The sequence below is a fragment of the Xiphophorus hellerii genome, chromosome 1 (genome assembly GCF_003331165.1).
Source record: "Xiphophorus hellerii strain 12219 chromosome 1, Xiphophorus_hellerii-4.1, whole genome shotgun sequence".
In the NCBI taxonomy this organism is placed as follows: Eukaryota; Metazoa; Chordata; class Actinopteri; order Cyprinodontiformes; family Poeciliidae; genus Xiphophorus; species Xiphophorus hellerii.
This window is the reverse complement of record NC_045672.1, coordinates 25,489,124-25,501,804: the sequence shown is the minus strand read 5'-3', so window position 1 is coordinate 25,501,804 and position 12,681 is coordinate 25,489,124. Positions and strand designations below refer to the sequence as shown.

Here is a 12,681-nt window from a genome sequence, read left to right as displayed (position 1 = left end):
ACACTGAGCGCGCTCTCTATGTGTGACGTTATTGCGCCCTCTACTGCGCATGCGGGACACTTTCAGGTCGTTTGCAGTTCACACTGGAGATCACATATAGGTCGCATTTATTTGGAAGCGTGAACGACCACGCTAAATAAATAAATTAGATTTCACAGAAAATTGGATTTGGGTCTCTTCTGGCTGCAGTATGAACATAGCCTATTTTGAGTAGAATTTTGTGGAGTCAAGTCCATGTTTGTGTGCAAGCTTTGGCAGACATGCATAAGCAAAGATAATTTTTTTTTTTTAACCCCTCCAGGGCTCTTTTGTGGGCTCTAGTGTCCCTTATATGACAGTGGGCTGACAGGAAATGGGGAAGGAGAGGGGGGAAGACATGCGGCAAATATCGTAGGGTCTGGGAGTCGAACCCGCGACGGCCGCGTCGAGGACTGAAGGCCTCCAAATATGGGTCGCGCTAACCACTATGCCACCACGGCACACCCCAGCAAAGATAATTTTAGGAGTATTTAATAAATTTCAAATTAGATTTAATCTCATTTTATGTAAGAAATCAGGATTAACAGACTTCTCATTGTAAAATATATATTTTTAGAGAGTGCACTCCAAAATTTGTTTGTTGGGAACACATGATCACATTGATGCAGTGGTTCCCAAAGATTTTCTGGGCCCCCCTATGGATTACAGTAAACCCCCACCACCCCTCTGGAAAGAAAAAAGAATCAACTGGGCACACACATCGTTCAACCAGACATAAACCTATACATATATTTTGTTTTCAAACTCCACTGAAGTTTATTTCACACTGCAGGCTGCAACAAAACAAACTACAAACCATCTTTACAGTGAAACACTTTTGTGTAACTTTTTTTTTAAATTCATCCATTCCACTTCCTGCGCCTCCCCTGCAATGGCACTGCGCCCCAAGTAGGGGGCGCACCCCTACATTTGGGAACCACTGCATTAATGCCTTGCTTATTTTTCATGTTAGATACTTAATGACAGCCATTATGTCATGCATTAAGTGTTGCTTGCTTTCAGAGCAACACAGTCTAGTCTCAGGTTTTAAAGTATAAATCAGTTTAAAAACAGTTTCATGGGATTTTAAAGGGAGTCTATTACGCTAAATTCACATTTTGCACCTTTTTATACTTTCATTTTGATCTCTACTGCTTCTGTCCAAGCGCTTAGAAAAAAGCACCCAGACTGTTTTTTGGCAATAAGTTAAAGTTTTTTGGTGTTTGGAATATGAGCTGCTTCTATCGATGGGCACTGCCCCATTACCTAGCAACCCCAGCCCAGCCCATCACCTAGCAACCCAAGCAGAGCTCCAGCACGTTAGTAAGCTGGTTTTACCATTGTGTGTGCTGTACAATGGCTGCTGGAAAAGACAAGTATTTTATTGTTAACTTATCATTCATAAACCACCTGCTGCATTCTTGTTGGTTGTGCATAAGGCTCTACTAATGCTGTTCAAAGATGTACTGTTGTATAATTGTGTATCTGTTTTCAGCCATTTTCACGTGCGAGTGTAAACTTTGAGTTTGGGGCGTGGCCAGCAGCAGCTTATTTGGATTTAAAGTGACAAACATCTCAAAATAGGCTGAACTGACCAGACTGAAATCTCATTATCTAAATGATTTTGCACAAAAAATTAGATGAACATGTTTTTTATAGCCCATAAACCTATCCTAGCCTGTTCAAGGAAGCATACGTCACCTTTGAACAATCTCATTCAATAAAAATGTTAACACTGTAGTTGAATGTAACATTGCCCAGCTGGTGCAGCAGATAGAAACCAGGACGTGTTGATGTAGCTGTGAATCTGCTCAAGCAGATTGTGATATTTTTCAACCTGAATGTGAAAATATCTTTTTCACATGTGGTAGACAGTTAATAACAGTTTTCTAACTAGACCTTTAAAGGTTGACACCCAACTCACTCAGAAAAAAAGCACATTGTTTATCATTTCTCTCGTCTCTTATCCTTCTTGTCCATACTGCCCCCATCACTCCCATCTCTGATTCAGTCTCATTTCTCATCCTTCTCATTAGTTTTCCTCCATTTCTCTCCCAAATTTCCCTCTGGCCAACCAATCCCTCCCATTCCTCATCCATTTCATCCTTTATTCAATCTCATTGCTCTTATCCTTATTGCTCTCCCCATCCCTCTCATCCCTGTTCTCCTATTTAGTATTATCTCATATCCCTAACATTTATCATTACTCTCTTACCTCATTCCTTACGCATTTCATCCTTCTCATCCTTATTTTGTCTTCCTTTTGATTTCATCATCTCTTCTTATTACAGATATTTTGTTCTCTGCTGTCTCCTTGTTCTCAAAATAGCATATAAATTAATAAAGCAAAAAAAAAGGACAAATGCTTGGATTTTGACACAAACATCAACCTGTGAAATCTCTTTCTTGCTATAAAAATCGAACATAGATCATTGTCTGCATTACGAGATCTATATCACATTTAGAGCCAATCACGTCTGTGCCTCACAGGAGCACAAGCACCGCTGTAGATCTTTTTTTTTTTAATTTAAAGGAGCGTGAGTCAGCAAATAGAAGGTCATAATTTTACCCTGTCATCTTTTAAATGTCACACGTTTCCTTGTTACAGCAATACAGAAGCTAAGATTGTTTGGAGCTCAACGATCTGAGCTTCACAAAGCGCAGTATTTAGGAATGGCAACTTATTGTCGTCGAATTAAAAGAGACATTGGTGAAACGAGCGTGCTCGGTCAGTTTGTGGCATCCGTCGATGTGGCGGGGACGAGTCCAGGTCCGTCTGCGGACCTGACAGGCTGCGGCTCATTAAACCCCCGTCAGACACCGGGAGGTCAAGACGACAGCAAAATCTCAGGCGAATGCATGTATGCATACCGCATCTGCAAAAATATGCACAGAGGCAGGAGAGGATAATACTCCAAACCAATCAGATGATTTATATTCCACATTTTAATCTGTACTGCTGACCAGTTCTGAGAAATCTTTAAACGGAGCACAAAGAGAATTACGTTGTTAAGGTTGAAGCCCATGGGAGCATATTTGTCGGAACATGTCTCGACATTGCATGGTAAATTAAAGCATGATTTAATTTGCTTTAGCTTATATTTTCCTCTCGTAGCAAGCGGTGCACCTGCAGGGTTACTCTGCTCTGTTTTAGGGCAGATGGCAGATTGGCTTCTGGGAAGCAGGATGACAATGTTGCTGCAGAAGGCTTCACAGTGGGGCAGACAGAGAAAGAATGGGGCCACAGTGTGGCACAGAGGATGTGATAAGAATAAAAAACTTGTTTATTAGTGTTTTATTCCACTATGCTTTAACAATAAACAAAGTATGGCATGCATGTTTTTTAATTTTTACTTTTCCTGCAGGGATTCCTGATGCAGCAGAACCTGTGTCTAGTTTTATTTCTGAGCTGCTCTTTTGCAAGGTCAATAAAATGAGTCGTATGCCAACCTCAGGCTGTGCCGTGCCTCTCCATCTCTCTTTGACCTTTGTGCTTCCCTTTTTCCTCTCCTCCCTCCCTATTCTCTTAGCATGTAAGATTCATATATGTCTATTTAATTTTTTAATCGTTTTAAATGATTTCTCTTCCTTGTTTGCTGGTCAAATCACCTGGGATCTAATGTGTGTAGCAGGGAGGAGGGAGAGAGGATGGAGCAGGATCTCTGTCAGCTCCGCCTGTTGAAGGGCCAGTCAAGGGGAAAGGATTAGATACATTCTGTCCTTCTCACACATCGACTTATCAGCTCCACACTACTAGGCTACTCAAAGAGAGGCCTGTGTTTGGGTTGTGTTGCACAGCTGGTTAAAATAAAGGGTTGGGATAAAAGAAACATTTATTTCACATTGCAATACAGAAAATTGCATCTTACAGGTTCCACAAAAGGGAAGGGAATGTTTTTAGAAGCAGATACGTAATTTTAAAATCTACTAAGACAGATAAGAACTGACAGAGTGTGACTACCTTTTGTCAACAGGAGACAGGAAAATTTAATACCAATATTTTACATATTTTGCATGTTTTTCCATTTGGGTCTCTACTGATTCTAAAAACAAGCCAAGCACTTAAAAAAACACCCAGACATTTTATTGGAAATAAGTTCATGTTTTTTGGTGCCTGGAAAATGAGCTGCTTCAAAAACCTTCCATATGTAACGTCACAAATCAGTAGCCTCTGCCCGCTGCCTAGCAACTCCAGAAGAGTTCCGCCCGTTACCTAGCAACCCAAGCTGCTCCAGCACGTTTGGCCAGCTGGTTTTACTGCTGTAGGTGTGTTATTGCTGAATTATCATCCAAAAACCACTTGCTGCATTCTTGTTGATTGTGCAGGATGCTGTACTAATGCTTTTCAAAGGTTGAATAATTATCTGTTTGCAGCCATTTTCACGTGCAAGTGCAAATGCTGAGTTGGGGGGCGTGGCCAGCTACAGTTTATTTGTAGGCAGAACTGACCAGACTAAAATCTCATCATCTGAGAATGAGTTTTTGCAAAAAATAAAAAATAAAATAAATTTAGTTCTTGGGTGGGTTATTATTACTCTGCTACCCCCCCCACCCCCCCAAAAAAAACAATTTTAACAATTGATTTTCCAATAATTAAATCTTCAAAAACAGAAAATTCAATTCATAGATTAAGTTGATTTATTGCCCAGCCCTTTGCCAGAGTGTTATTTTTATTTTTTTAAACTATAATTTTTTTTGTCAGAAGGTTTCATTTACTGCTGTTGTTGTACTTTCACCGCAGTGCACTTTTAAATCCCTTGGATGAGTGTCAGTTTGCTAAGTCTCCAAACTTCTACTCACACTTAGCATTTATTTTTTCCTATTTCTGGACAATTACACATAAATCTTATTATTTTAAACTCACAACTGAGTTGCAAACATTGCCCTCACTACTTTGCCTTGGATGGCCTTTGTTATGCATTAATGCCCAGGTTCAGCGTTCCATGCACAGCCTGGTCACAGCTTTCAGCTGCAGGCTCAGTTTACTTCTTTTCTGCCTTTTTTTTCCCTTTCTTTTTTTTTAAAACATTTTTCACAATTATTGTCATGTTAATTATAGCCCAGAGTCATATAAATAAACAGTAAAAAATTATTACTTTTATTTTGAACTTTTATGCGGCCATTCTTCGACATAGCCTCTAATTAATTAATAATTAACAATGTGTCTTTCTTCTTCTGTTTGTAATACGTAATGTAATTCATAATGTAACAAGTATTAAAGTGGAGTCAATTTTTCCTGTTTTCCCCAACCCACATTTCACAGCATTCCTTCAATTACGAACTTTTTCTACCTTTTCTTCGATGCGTGTTAAGGTGATCACGTCAGAGGAACATCGTCTGTTGTTTTGCATCAGAGCTGTCACATCACAACAGATCTTCACCGTGTCAGCCACGTCTACAGCCTCTCAAGCTCGCAGCTGCTCTTCAGGAGCCACATTTCAGCAGATTTCCCCCTCTGAGCCACTTTAATTTCAAACTTCTCACCTCAAAAGTGAGATCCCACAGCATTTTTTGCAAATTTAAATGAAAACAGATAAAGCTGCGAAGAGCTAAAACACTTAAAAGTTTGATTAGCAAAGATAATCACTTGCAAAAAAAAGCAATTTTTTACTGCATTGTGAGCTTCCTTCATCTAAAATGTTGAGAACAGTCACTGCTACTAAAAACATAAAAGCGACTTATTAAGCAAAGTCTTATGCACATATAAAGTGTTACCCATTTCTATCTTAAAGAAAAAGATATAAAACTTCAAATATTTCACAATGAGATTAACATAGACAGAAAAACCTTACGAAAACCTTATATAGTAGCAGAAAGTATGATGGCCACTTTAAGAAAGGCTTACAGTATTCAATTATGCCGCATGAACTGATCAGTACATCATTGCGAGAAAACGCAAAAGTATTGCGAGGGAACGCAAAAGAAGAATGTTCCCTAGGGGGCTCCGTAATTTTTATTGGCGGTTGGCAAAAAACGTTAGTTAGCAGATTAAAATCTCGCTTCACAATCTGGGGTTTATCCCCTTGATTTTGATTCATACCTGTACATTTTCTACCGAGCCAATCAGCGAACAGAAGAAGTTGTGAACGATGACGTCAATTTTCTGCGCTGTTTTTTTAGAATTGTAGTCCGCCTGTAGTCTTAGCAATAGCAGCGGTGGAAGTAAACTTCCAAATATTAAGTTAACATTAACAGCCACATTACTTGGCTCTGCAGTTATTTAAACAACCACAAATTCAATTTCCGGTAAGTTTCACAGCGTCAAAATGGCGTCACAGACAAACGTTAGCAGTTAGCTGAATTAAGCTATATGGAAATGTGTGTGCGTAGATTCCTGAAACGTTAACAGATTTTCCCCATGTGGCCGTTAACACGCAGGAATGTGCGCCAGCTCCTGCCCTGCATGTTGACATGTAAACATGATGTCAGCCTACAGCCAACGGGGTGAACATGAGGAAAAGTCTGATTCTGGCGGCTGCAGAACATGTTCTGGAGGCCATTATGTGTTTGCATTAAACAAAAACGTAGTTTCCATGTGACGTTATACCTGAATTTCAAGTCCAGCACCCTCTTACCTAAAATATCCCAGGCATAAGACGTCGGGATTATTCATGACGTTTGCACCTTCTGATGTGAAATGGCGCAGCTCTCCAGACGGAAGACGCCGACAAGTAGCAAAGGTTACATGATTACTGAAAATCACAGGTTATTCCCTCGCTTGCTATGTAATTGACAGCCTGACACTTTCTGCTAACGCTGAATTTCCCTCTCTCTTTTTCCTCTCCAGCTCATTTGCCATGTCTAAGACAGCGGTGAAGAAGCTGCACTGGCGGTCCAATGTGCAGGATACCTTCATCCCCTTGCTTGGCGCGTCTGGAGAGCTGGGGGTCGCGGTTGGTGGCGGAGCAGATTATGGAGAGTTTCCTTTCGTTACGTCGGCTCCCGGCGGCAGCCTCACAGTGGGAGACATCATCCTAGAGATCGGGGGAACTCCGGTACTGGGGATGACTTTAGGAGATGTTCGAGGAGTCCTCAACTCCTGCCCCCATCCGATCCGTATCAAAACTGTTTCACCAGGTATGATTCTAGTTTTGAGTACAAATGAAGTTCAGGTGATGTTTTTCAATGGTTTGCCGTTTGTGAAGTTACAAGGTAAAAATATTAACAGCAATATTTTTGGTTTATTTAGCGCAGGGATCTGCGACCTTTGGCTCTTTGGACTTTCCACAATGGCTCTTAAGAACTTAAAAATGATAAAGAACCAACTATTAGTTTTAAATATAGATAATAGATATAAAACAAATGCATGTCAGCTTATTTCATGGAACAGTTGCATTGAATTTCCGTAACAAAATGACACTAAAATTACTTTTAAAACATTTTTTCTTGTCATTAGGTTGGCAAATATGCACTTTTATTTATTTAAAATCAAACCAATCAATCAAGTTTATTCGTATGGCATATTTCAGCAGTTGAAAGTGTTTTACATCATAAAAACACAAAAATAAAAAGTCATAAAAACACCTGACAGTCGACAAGTGAGATACCAGTGACAAACATTATCAAATCATCATTAAAATAATCAATACACGTCCAATACATTGGTCAATATTTCATTGATTATGTTTCAAAAACAACTCTAAACAGGTTTAGTCTAGATTTAAAGGAACTCAGTGTTTCAGCTGTTTTGCAGTTTTCTGGAAGTTTGTTCCAGATTTGTGGTGCACAGAAGCTGAATGCTGCTTCTCCATGTTTGGTTCAATTAATTTGAAATGAGTTTAATTTGTAGTAACTCTGTCCAGTCATATAGTCAAATCCAGAACCAATGACATTCTTTGCAGTTTAATCCCAATTATAATCCAGTGCAGTCAGAAACAGTTGGTCCTTTGACGCCAACTGGTAAGAAGGGAGTCACTGAATTTGCAGCTTCTAAACATCCGTGATGCATAAATTTATTTACTGTGAAAACTAGTATTCTTTACTCATATTGGCATAAATAAACTTTCATGCACTTGTAGACGGCTTAATTTGGTGCTGCCTATTTTACAAACCTACTGTGAATGTGTCATTTCACACCAAAATAGTCTGAATCACAGAGGCTGTCGTCTATTAACTTTCAGCTCTATTTTCCTTTTTACGCTCTCAAGAACCAAATCTGCTGCTTGTAGCATTTTACTGCCGACTTGTCAATGACTCTGTGTTTGAGTGTGCATGTCAAGTAAGCTGGTCAATATTTGGGTTGTCTCCACAATCAGTGATGACACATGACAAAGGGCTTTGCAATATGGTTTTCTGTCAACCACAAGAGGCCTTGATGTTGTGATTCGGGGGTTTGAGACATGGATATCTTTGTTGGCTCTGAACAGGGTAATATGTCACCTGACCGTGGCTCCCCGTGGCCTTGGCTTGTTTGATCGATAGCTGATTTGGACACAAGGGTATAAATGGGCACCTTTGCTCCTGGTGCCTCTGCTGCTGGTGGAGATCCATTATCAGCTGTGAAGCCTTCCTGGCCATCCCCAGGCAGCTTGACTGCATGCAACCTGGACAGTGATGGATGTGTTGCTGCTCTGGGTCGGTGTGGCACACCTCCTCCCACTCTCTCTAGGACTATTACTACTACTACAACTCCCTCTGCCCCAGCTTTCAAATACAGGACACCAAGATGGGCTCCCCAGACGCAGGAAGCACAAATAGCAATGATGCCTTGATACTCACAAACTGGGAAATTTAAAAAGAGGCTGTAGACAGAACAGACTTTAAGCTACGTCTAAAACTGTCATTGTTTGGGGCGGTGTGTTTACACTGCAAAAACACAAGATCATACCAAGTATTTCTATTATCCTTGAAATAAGAGAAAACAAACTTAGAAGCAACTTTTTAGCAAAATTTAGCAGCTTGGTTTAAGTAAATAATCCCTAAATAGTGATAGAAAAATGACTAGTTCCACTGGCGGATTATTTAAGTTATAATATGGGAAAATGTTTTGTTATAAGTGAAATAATCTTCAGTTTCAATAAAATAATTATTTCATTGATGGATTTATTGATATTTTCCATCAATATTAAGGAATTAATTACTCAAAACAAGTTCCTATATGTTGCTCAAAAGTTACTTGCAAGGCAGTTCTGTTTTATTTCATGTGCACTAGAAACTAGATTAAAAACACTTAGTAAGATATTGTGTTTTTACAGTGTATCAGCTTTGTGCAACTAGAGGTAGATTTTTATGTATTGAACACTGACAAAACGCAACATTTTACCAAATTGATCAAATTCCAAATATTTTTGTCTAGTTCAAGTACCTTAATACATTTTAAACAAAACAAAATTAACTTACAAGTAACTTCTCTGCAAAATATAGGAGCTTGTTTTAAGTCAATAATTCCTTAATATTGCTAAAAAGTCACTTGTAACAAGTAATTTTTCCCATTAGTGAAATAATCTGCCAGTGGAATTAGCACTTTTTCATCAATATTAAGGAATTATTGACTTATAACAAGCTCCTATGTGTGGCTGAAACATTACTTTTAATTTAGTTTTGTCTTATTTCAAGTTTATGAAGATATTTGGATCAGAAGCTACACCAAAAATACTTGGTAATATTTGGTTTTTTGAAGTGAATTGTTAAAACTTAAAATTATGACTGACAGAATTTTCTTACGCTGGAAAATGGGGAGACCCATAATGCGAGTTTCACATTTTGCATGTTATTTTACTTCCATTTGGGTCTCTACTGCTTCTAAAAACAAATGTATAAAAAAAAGAAAAAAAAAACAGCCAGTTTTTGGCAATAAGTGAAATGTTTTTTGGTGTCTGGGAACCAAGCCATTTCAAAAACCTCTGGAATATAAGCCAGGAATCAGTGCAGCCCAGTCCGTTACCTAGCAACCTCAGCAAAGCCCAGCCCGTTACCTAGCAACCCAAACAGAGTTCCAGCACTTTTGGTGAGCTGGTTTTACTGCTGTATACACTGTGTACAATGGCTGCTAGAAAAGACAGGTGTTTTGTTGTTGACTTACCAGGTATAAACCACTTGCTGAATTCCTGAAGAAGTTGGAGGTTTCGAGTTTTCAAAGACGTACAGTTGCATAATTGCACATCTGTTGGCAGCCATTTTGACATACGAGTCTAAACGTTGAGTTGTGGGGTGTGGCCATCAAATTATTTGGATTTAAAGTGACAAGAGGCCCTAAGACAGCTCATCCTGATAGGAGCTCAAAATAGTCAGAACTGACCAGACTAAAATCTCATCATTTAAGAATGATTTTGTACAAAAGCTTTAATGGACGTGTTTCGTATAACCCATACATATTCCAACTTGTTCAAGGAAGTATAATAGGTCACCTTTAATGCAAATGTACATCACACATTTTAGATTTATAGTCCAAAACATATTTGAAAACTTATTTTTATGCCACTTTGTTTTGTTGTACCTCCTAAAATCCCAATGAAATACATTGAATTTTATGGATATACTGTGATGAAACAGGGAAGTTTCAGGAGGTTTGGCTCTGTAATCCAAGCGCAGTTGGCTCCCTGAGTCAAAGAGCAAATTTTCAGGCCTGAACAGACTAGAAAACATCAGCTGTTTTATAACACATTGAACAAAAGCCCATAATTTCTCCCTAAAGGCAACAGACGAGATTAAATCCTCCTTTACAGACAGCCGCCATATGTGACCATTCATACTTACATACAGCTAACCGCCAGACATGAAGTTGAATCCTTTGGTATTTTTAAAATCAGTCTGTTACTAGGTAGAGTTAGTGTGACAGACAGGAGGGTGTCAGAGGTGTCAGGGGTGCAGACAGACAGGCGGATGCCTGCAGGGGTCGCACCGACAGAGTTGTCGTGTGAGGGTGACAAGTGAAGATGTGTTCAGCCCATCAATAACAGGAAGCGAGCTGTCATCAAACGCCGTAAAGCTCTGGAGATGTTTTTAAGAGATCACAGAAAGAAAACGGAGTCCTGCTGATCCACGCCGACTCCTTCCTATGTCTCCATTAACCTCTGTTTTCTCTATTTTTATACATGAAGGAGACTCAGTTCACAGTCAGGTTAAATGCATGAGGTGTTGGTGTCAGGGTTTAGGTCATAAAACATTGTTTTTAAATCCATCCTAGTAGCAGAAATGATTTGGACACAATCAAGCTTGGCATAGACGAGTTACCGCCCTCAAAGTATAACTTTTATTTTTATTTGGCCTTTTTTATACAGGTTGTCTCATTGAGATCCAAGATATGACTTACAAGAGAGACCTGTTTCGATAAAATATTACAAAGATTACAAACACAGCAACAACAAAAAAATTAAGAAGTTTGACTCAATTAAATAAGCTAATAAAATATGAGCCAAAAATAAGAGCAAGTTTCTTAAGAATTATAATGTGCTCAATAAGCATGTTAGTTTGAAAATTGTTGCGTTTATTTGATGTTTATGCTGTATTTTTTTTTTTATTAAATCGGTGTATCAAAATAAGGATAACAGAAAAATGATTGTGAAAGACAACGTATACATTTTTGTTTATTTGTCCTTATATTTTTCACTCAATGTCTCATACCTCACTCCTAATAGATAGATAGATAAATAGGGCTGGACGATATGGCTGAAAAACCTATCGTGATATAAGAGTTTCATTTCGGTCGATATTGATAAGTATTGATTATTTTTTTTGTTTTAAATATCTCAAATGCTGCCAAACTGGTGGCGAGACCGTTTCCTGTTTTATTCACTCCACTCCGTTGTTGCTTATTTTTAAAAGTTATGAGGGAAAATGGCGGAACCTTAAACTGCAGTTTTGCCAGTTACTCAACAAATTGTTACTAGGCAACCAGAGTGAGTGAGTTGCTAGGTAACCAAAGAGTGAGAGAGTTAATTCCGCCAACCGAAATTCAGTGAATATTCCATATATTGACTATTCTATCAGATTTATTATCTATTTATTTATTATTTAGTCGTATTTAAATCACTTACAATATCACACTTCTGTATATATTTTTATAAATTTTATATTGCGTATGGTTATATTTGAATTTACCAGTATTTAACACTTCGGATGGAGTAGCTACCAATAAAGTATATCCTACTCTTTCCTATTCCATTGATTTATTGTTCATCCTTACTAGATAGATAGATAAATAGATGCTTCCCACCATGCATGGAAATTCACATTACAGCTCAAGATTGCTTATGGCAATAAACAACTCACAATTACATCAGAATAAACAATATAAAATGCCTAAAAGTTATGCACTTAGTAAAATAATGTATAAGAAACTATGCTAATTTGTAGCTTCTAATTCTGGTTCCTCCTCTTTATGCTGTTTGTGTTTTGTTTGCCCTCCCCTCAGGCTCCACATTGTGCAAAGATCTCAGGTTATATCTGAGTAAGTGCTTCACACCCGGCTCAGTGGACAGCCAGCTTCAGCAGGTCATCAGAGAGAACCTCTACCTCCGAGCCGTACCCTGTGAGTCGCCCTCTCTCTCTCATTTTTTCGTAAATCTCCGATCTTTCTCCGCCTGCTGCTGGTTTGTGTCCTTTATGTCTCCTCTGGTTGCATTTACACCTCTCATGTGATGTCATCTGTCAGCTCATGTCAGTTTAAGGCTAATATTAAATCGACTTCAACCTGGCTTATGTTCATAATTTAGCCAAGCGTGT

The 12,681-nt window shown here is 38.7% G+C and overlaps 1 protein-coding gene across 5 annotated transcripts in view; it reads left to right on the top strand.

Annotated features, from left to right (window-relative positions):
- magixb (MAGI family member, X-linked b) overlaps positions 1 to 12,681 on the top strand; it is a 69,823-nt gene that overhangs the window by 19,518 nt on the left and 37,624 nt on the right. For all 5 annotated transcript variants that reach the window (XM_032546115.1, XM_032546041.1, XM_032545964.1 and 2 more), the window contains exons 2-3: positions 6,806 to 7,095; positions 12,371 to 12,487. In XM_032546115.1, coding sequence (XP_032402006.1) covers positions 6,816 to 7,095; positions 12,371 to 12,487 — 397 coding nt within the window. In that variant the 5' untranslated portion in view covers positions 6,806 to 6,815. The remainder of the gene's footprint in view (positions 1 to 6,805; positions 7,096 to 12,370; positions 12,488 to 12,681) is intronic.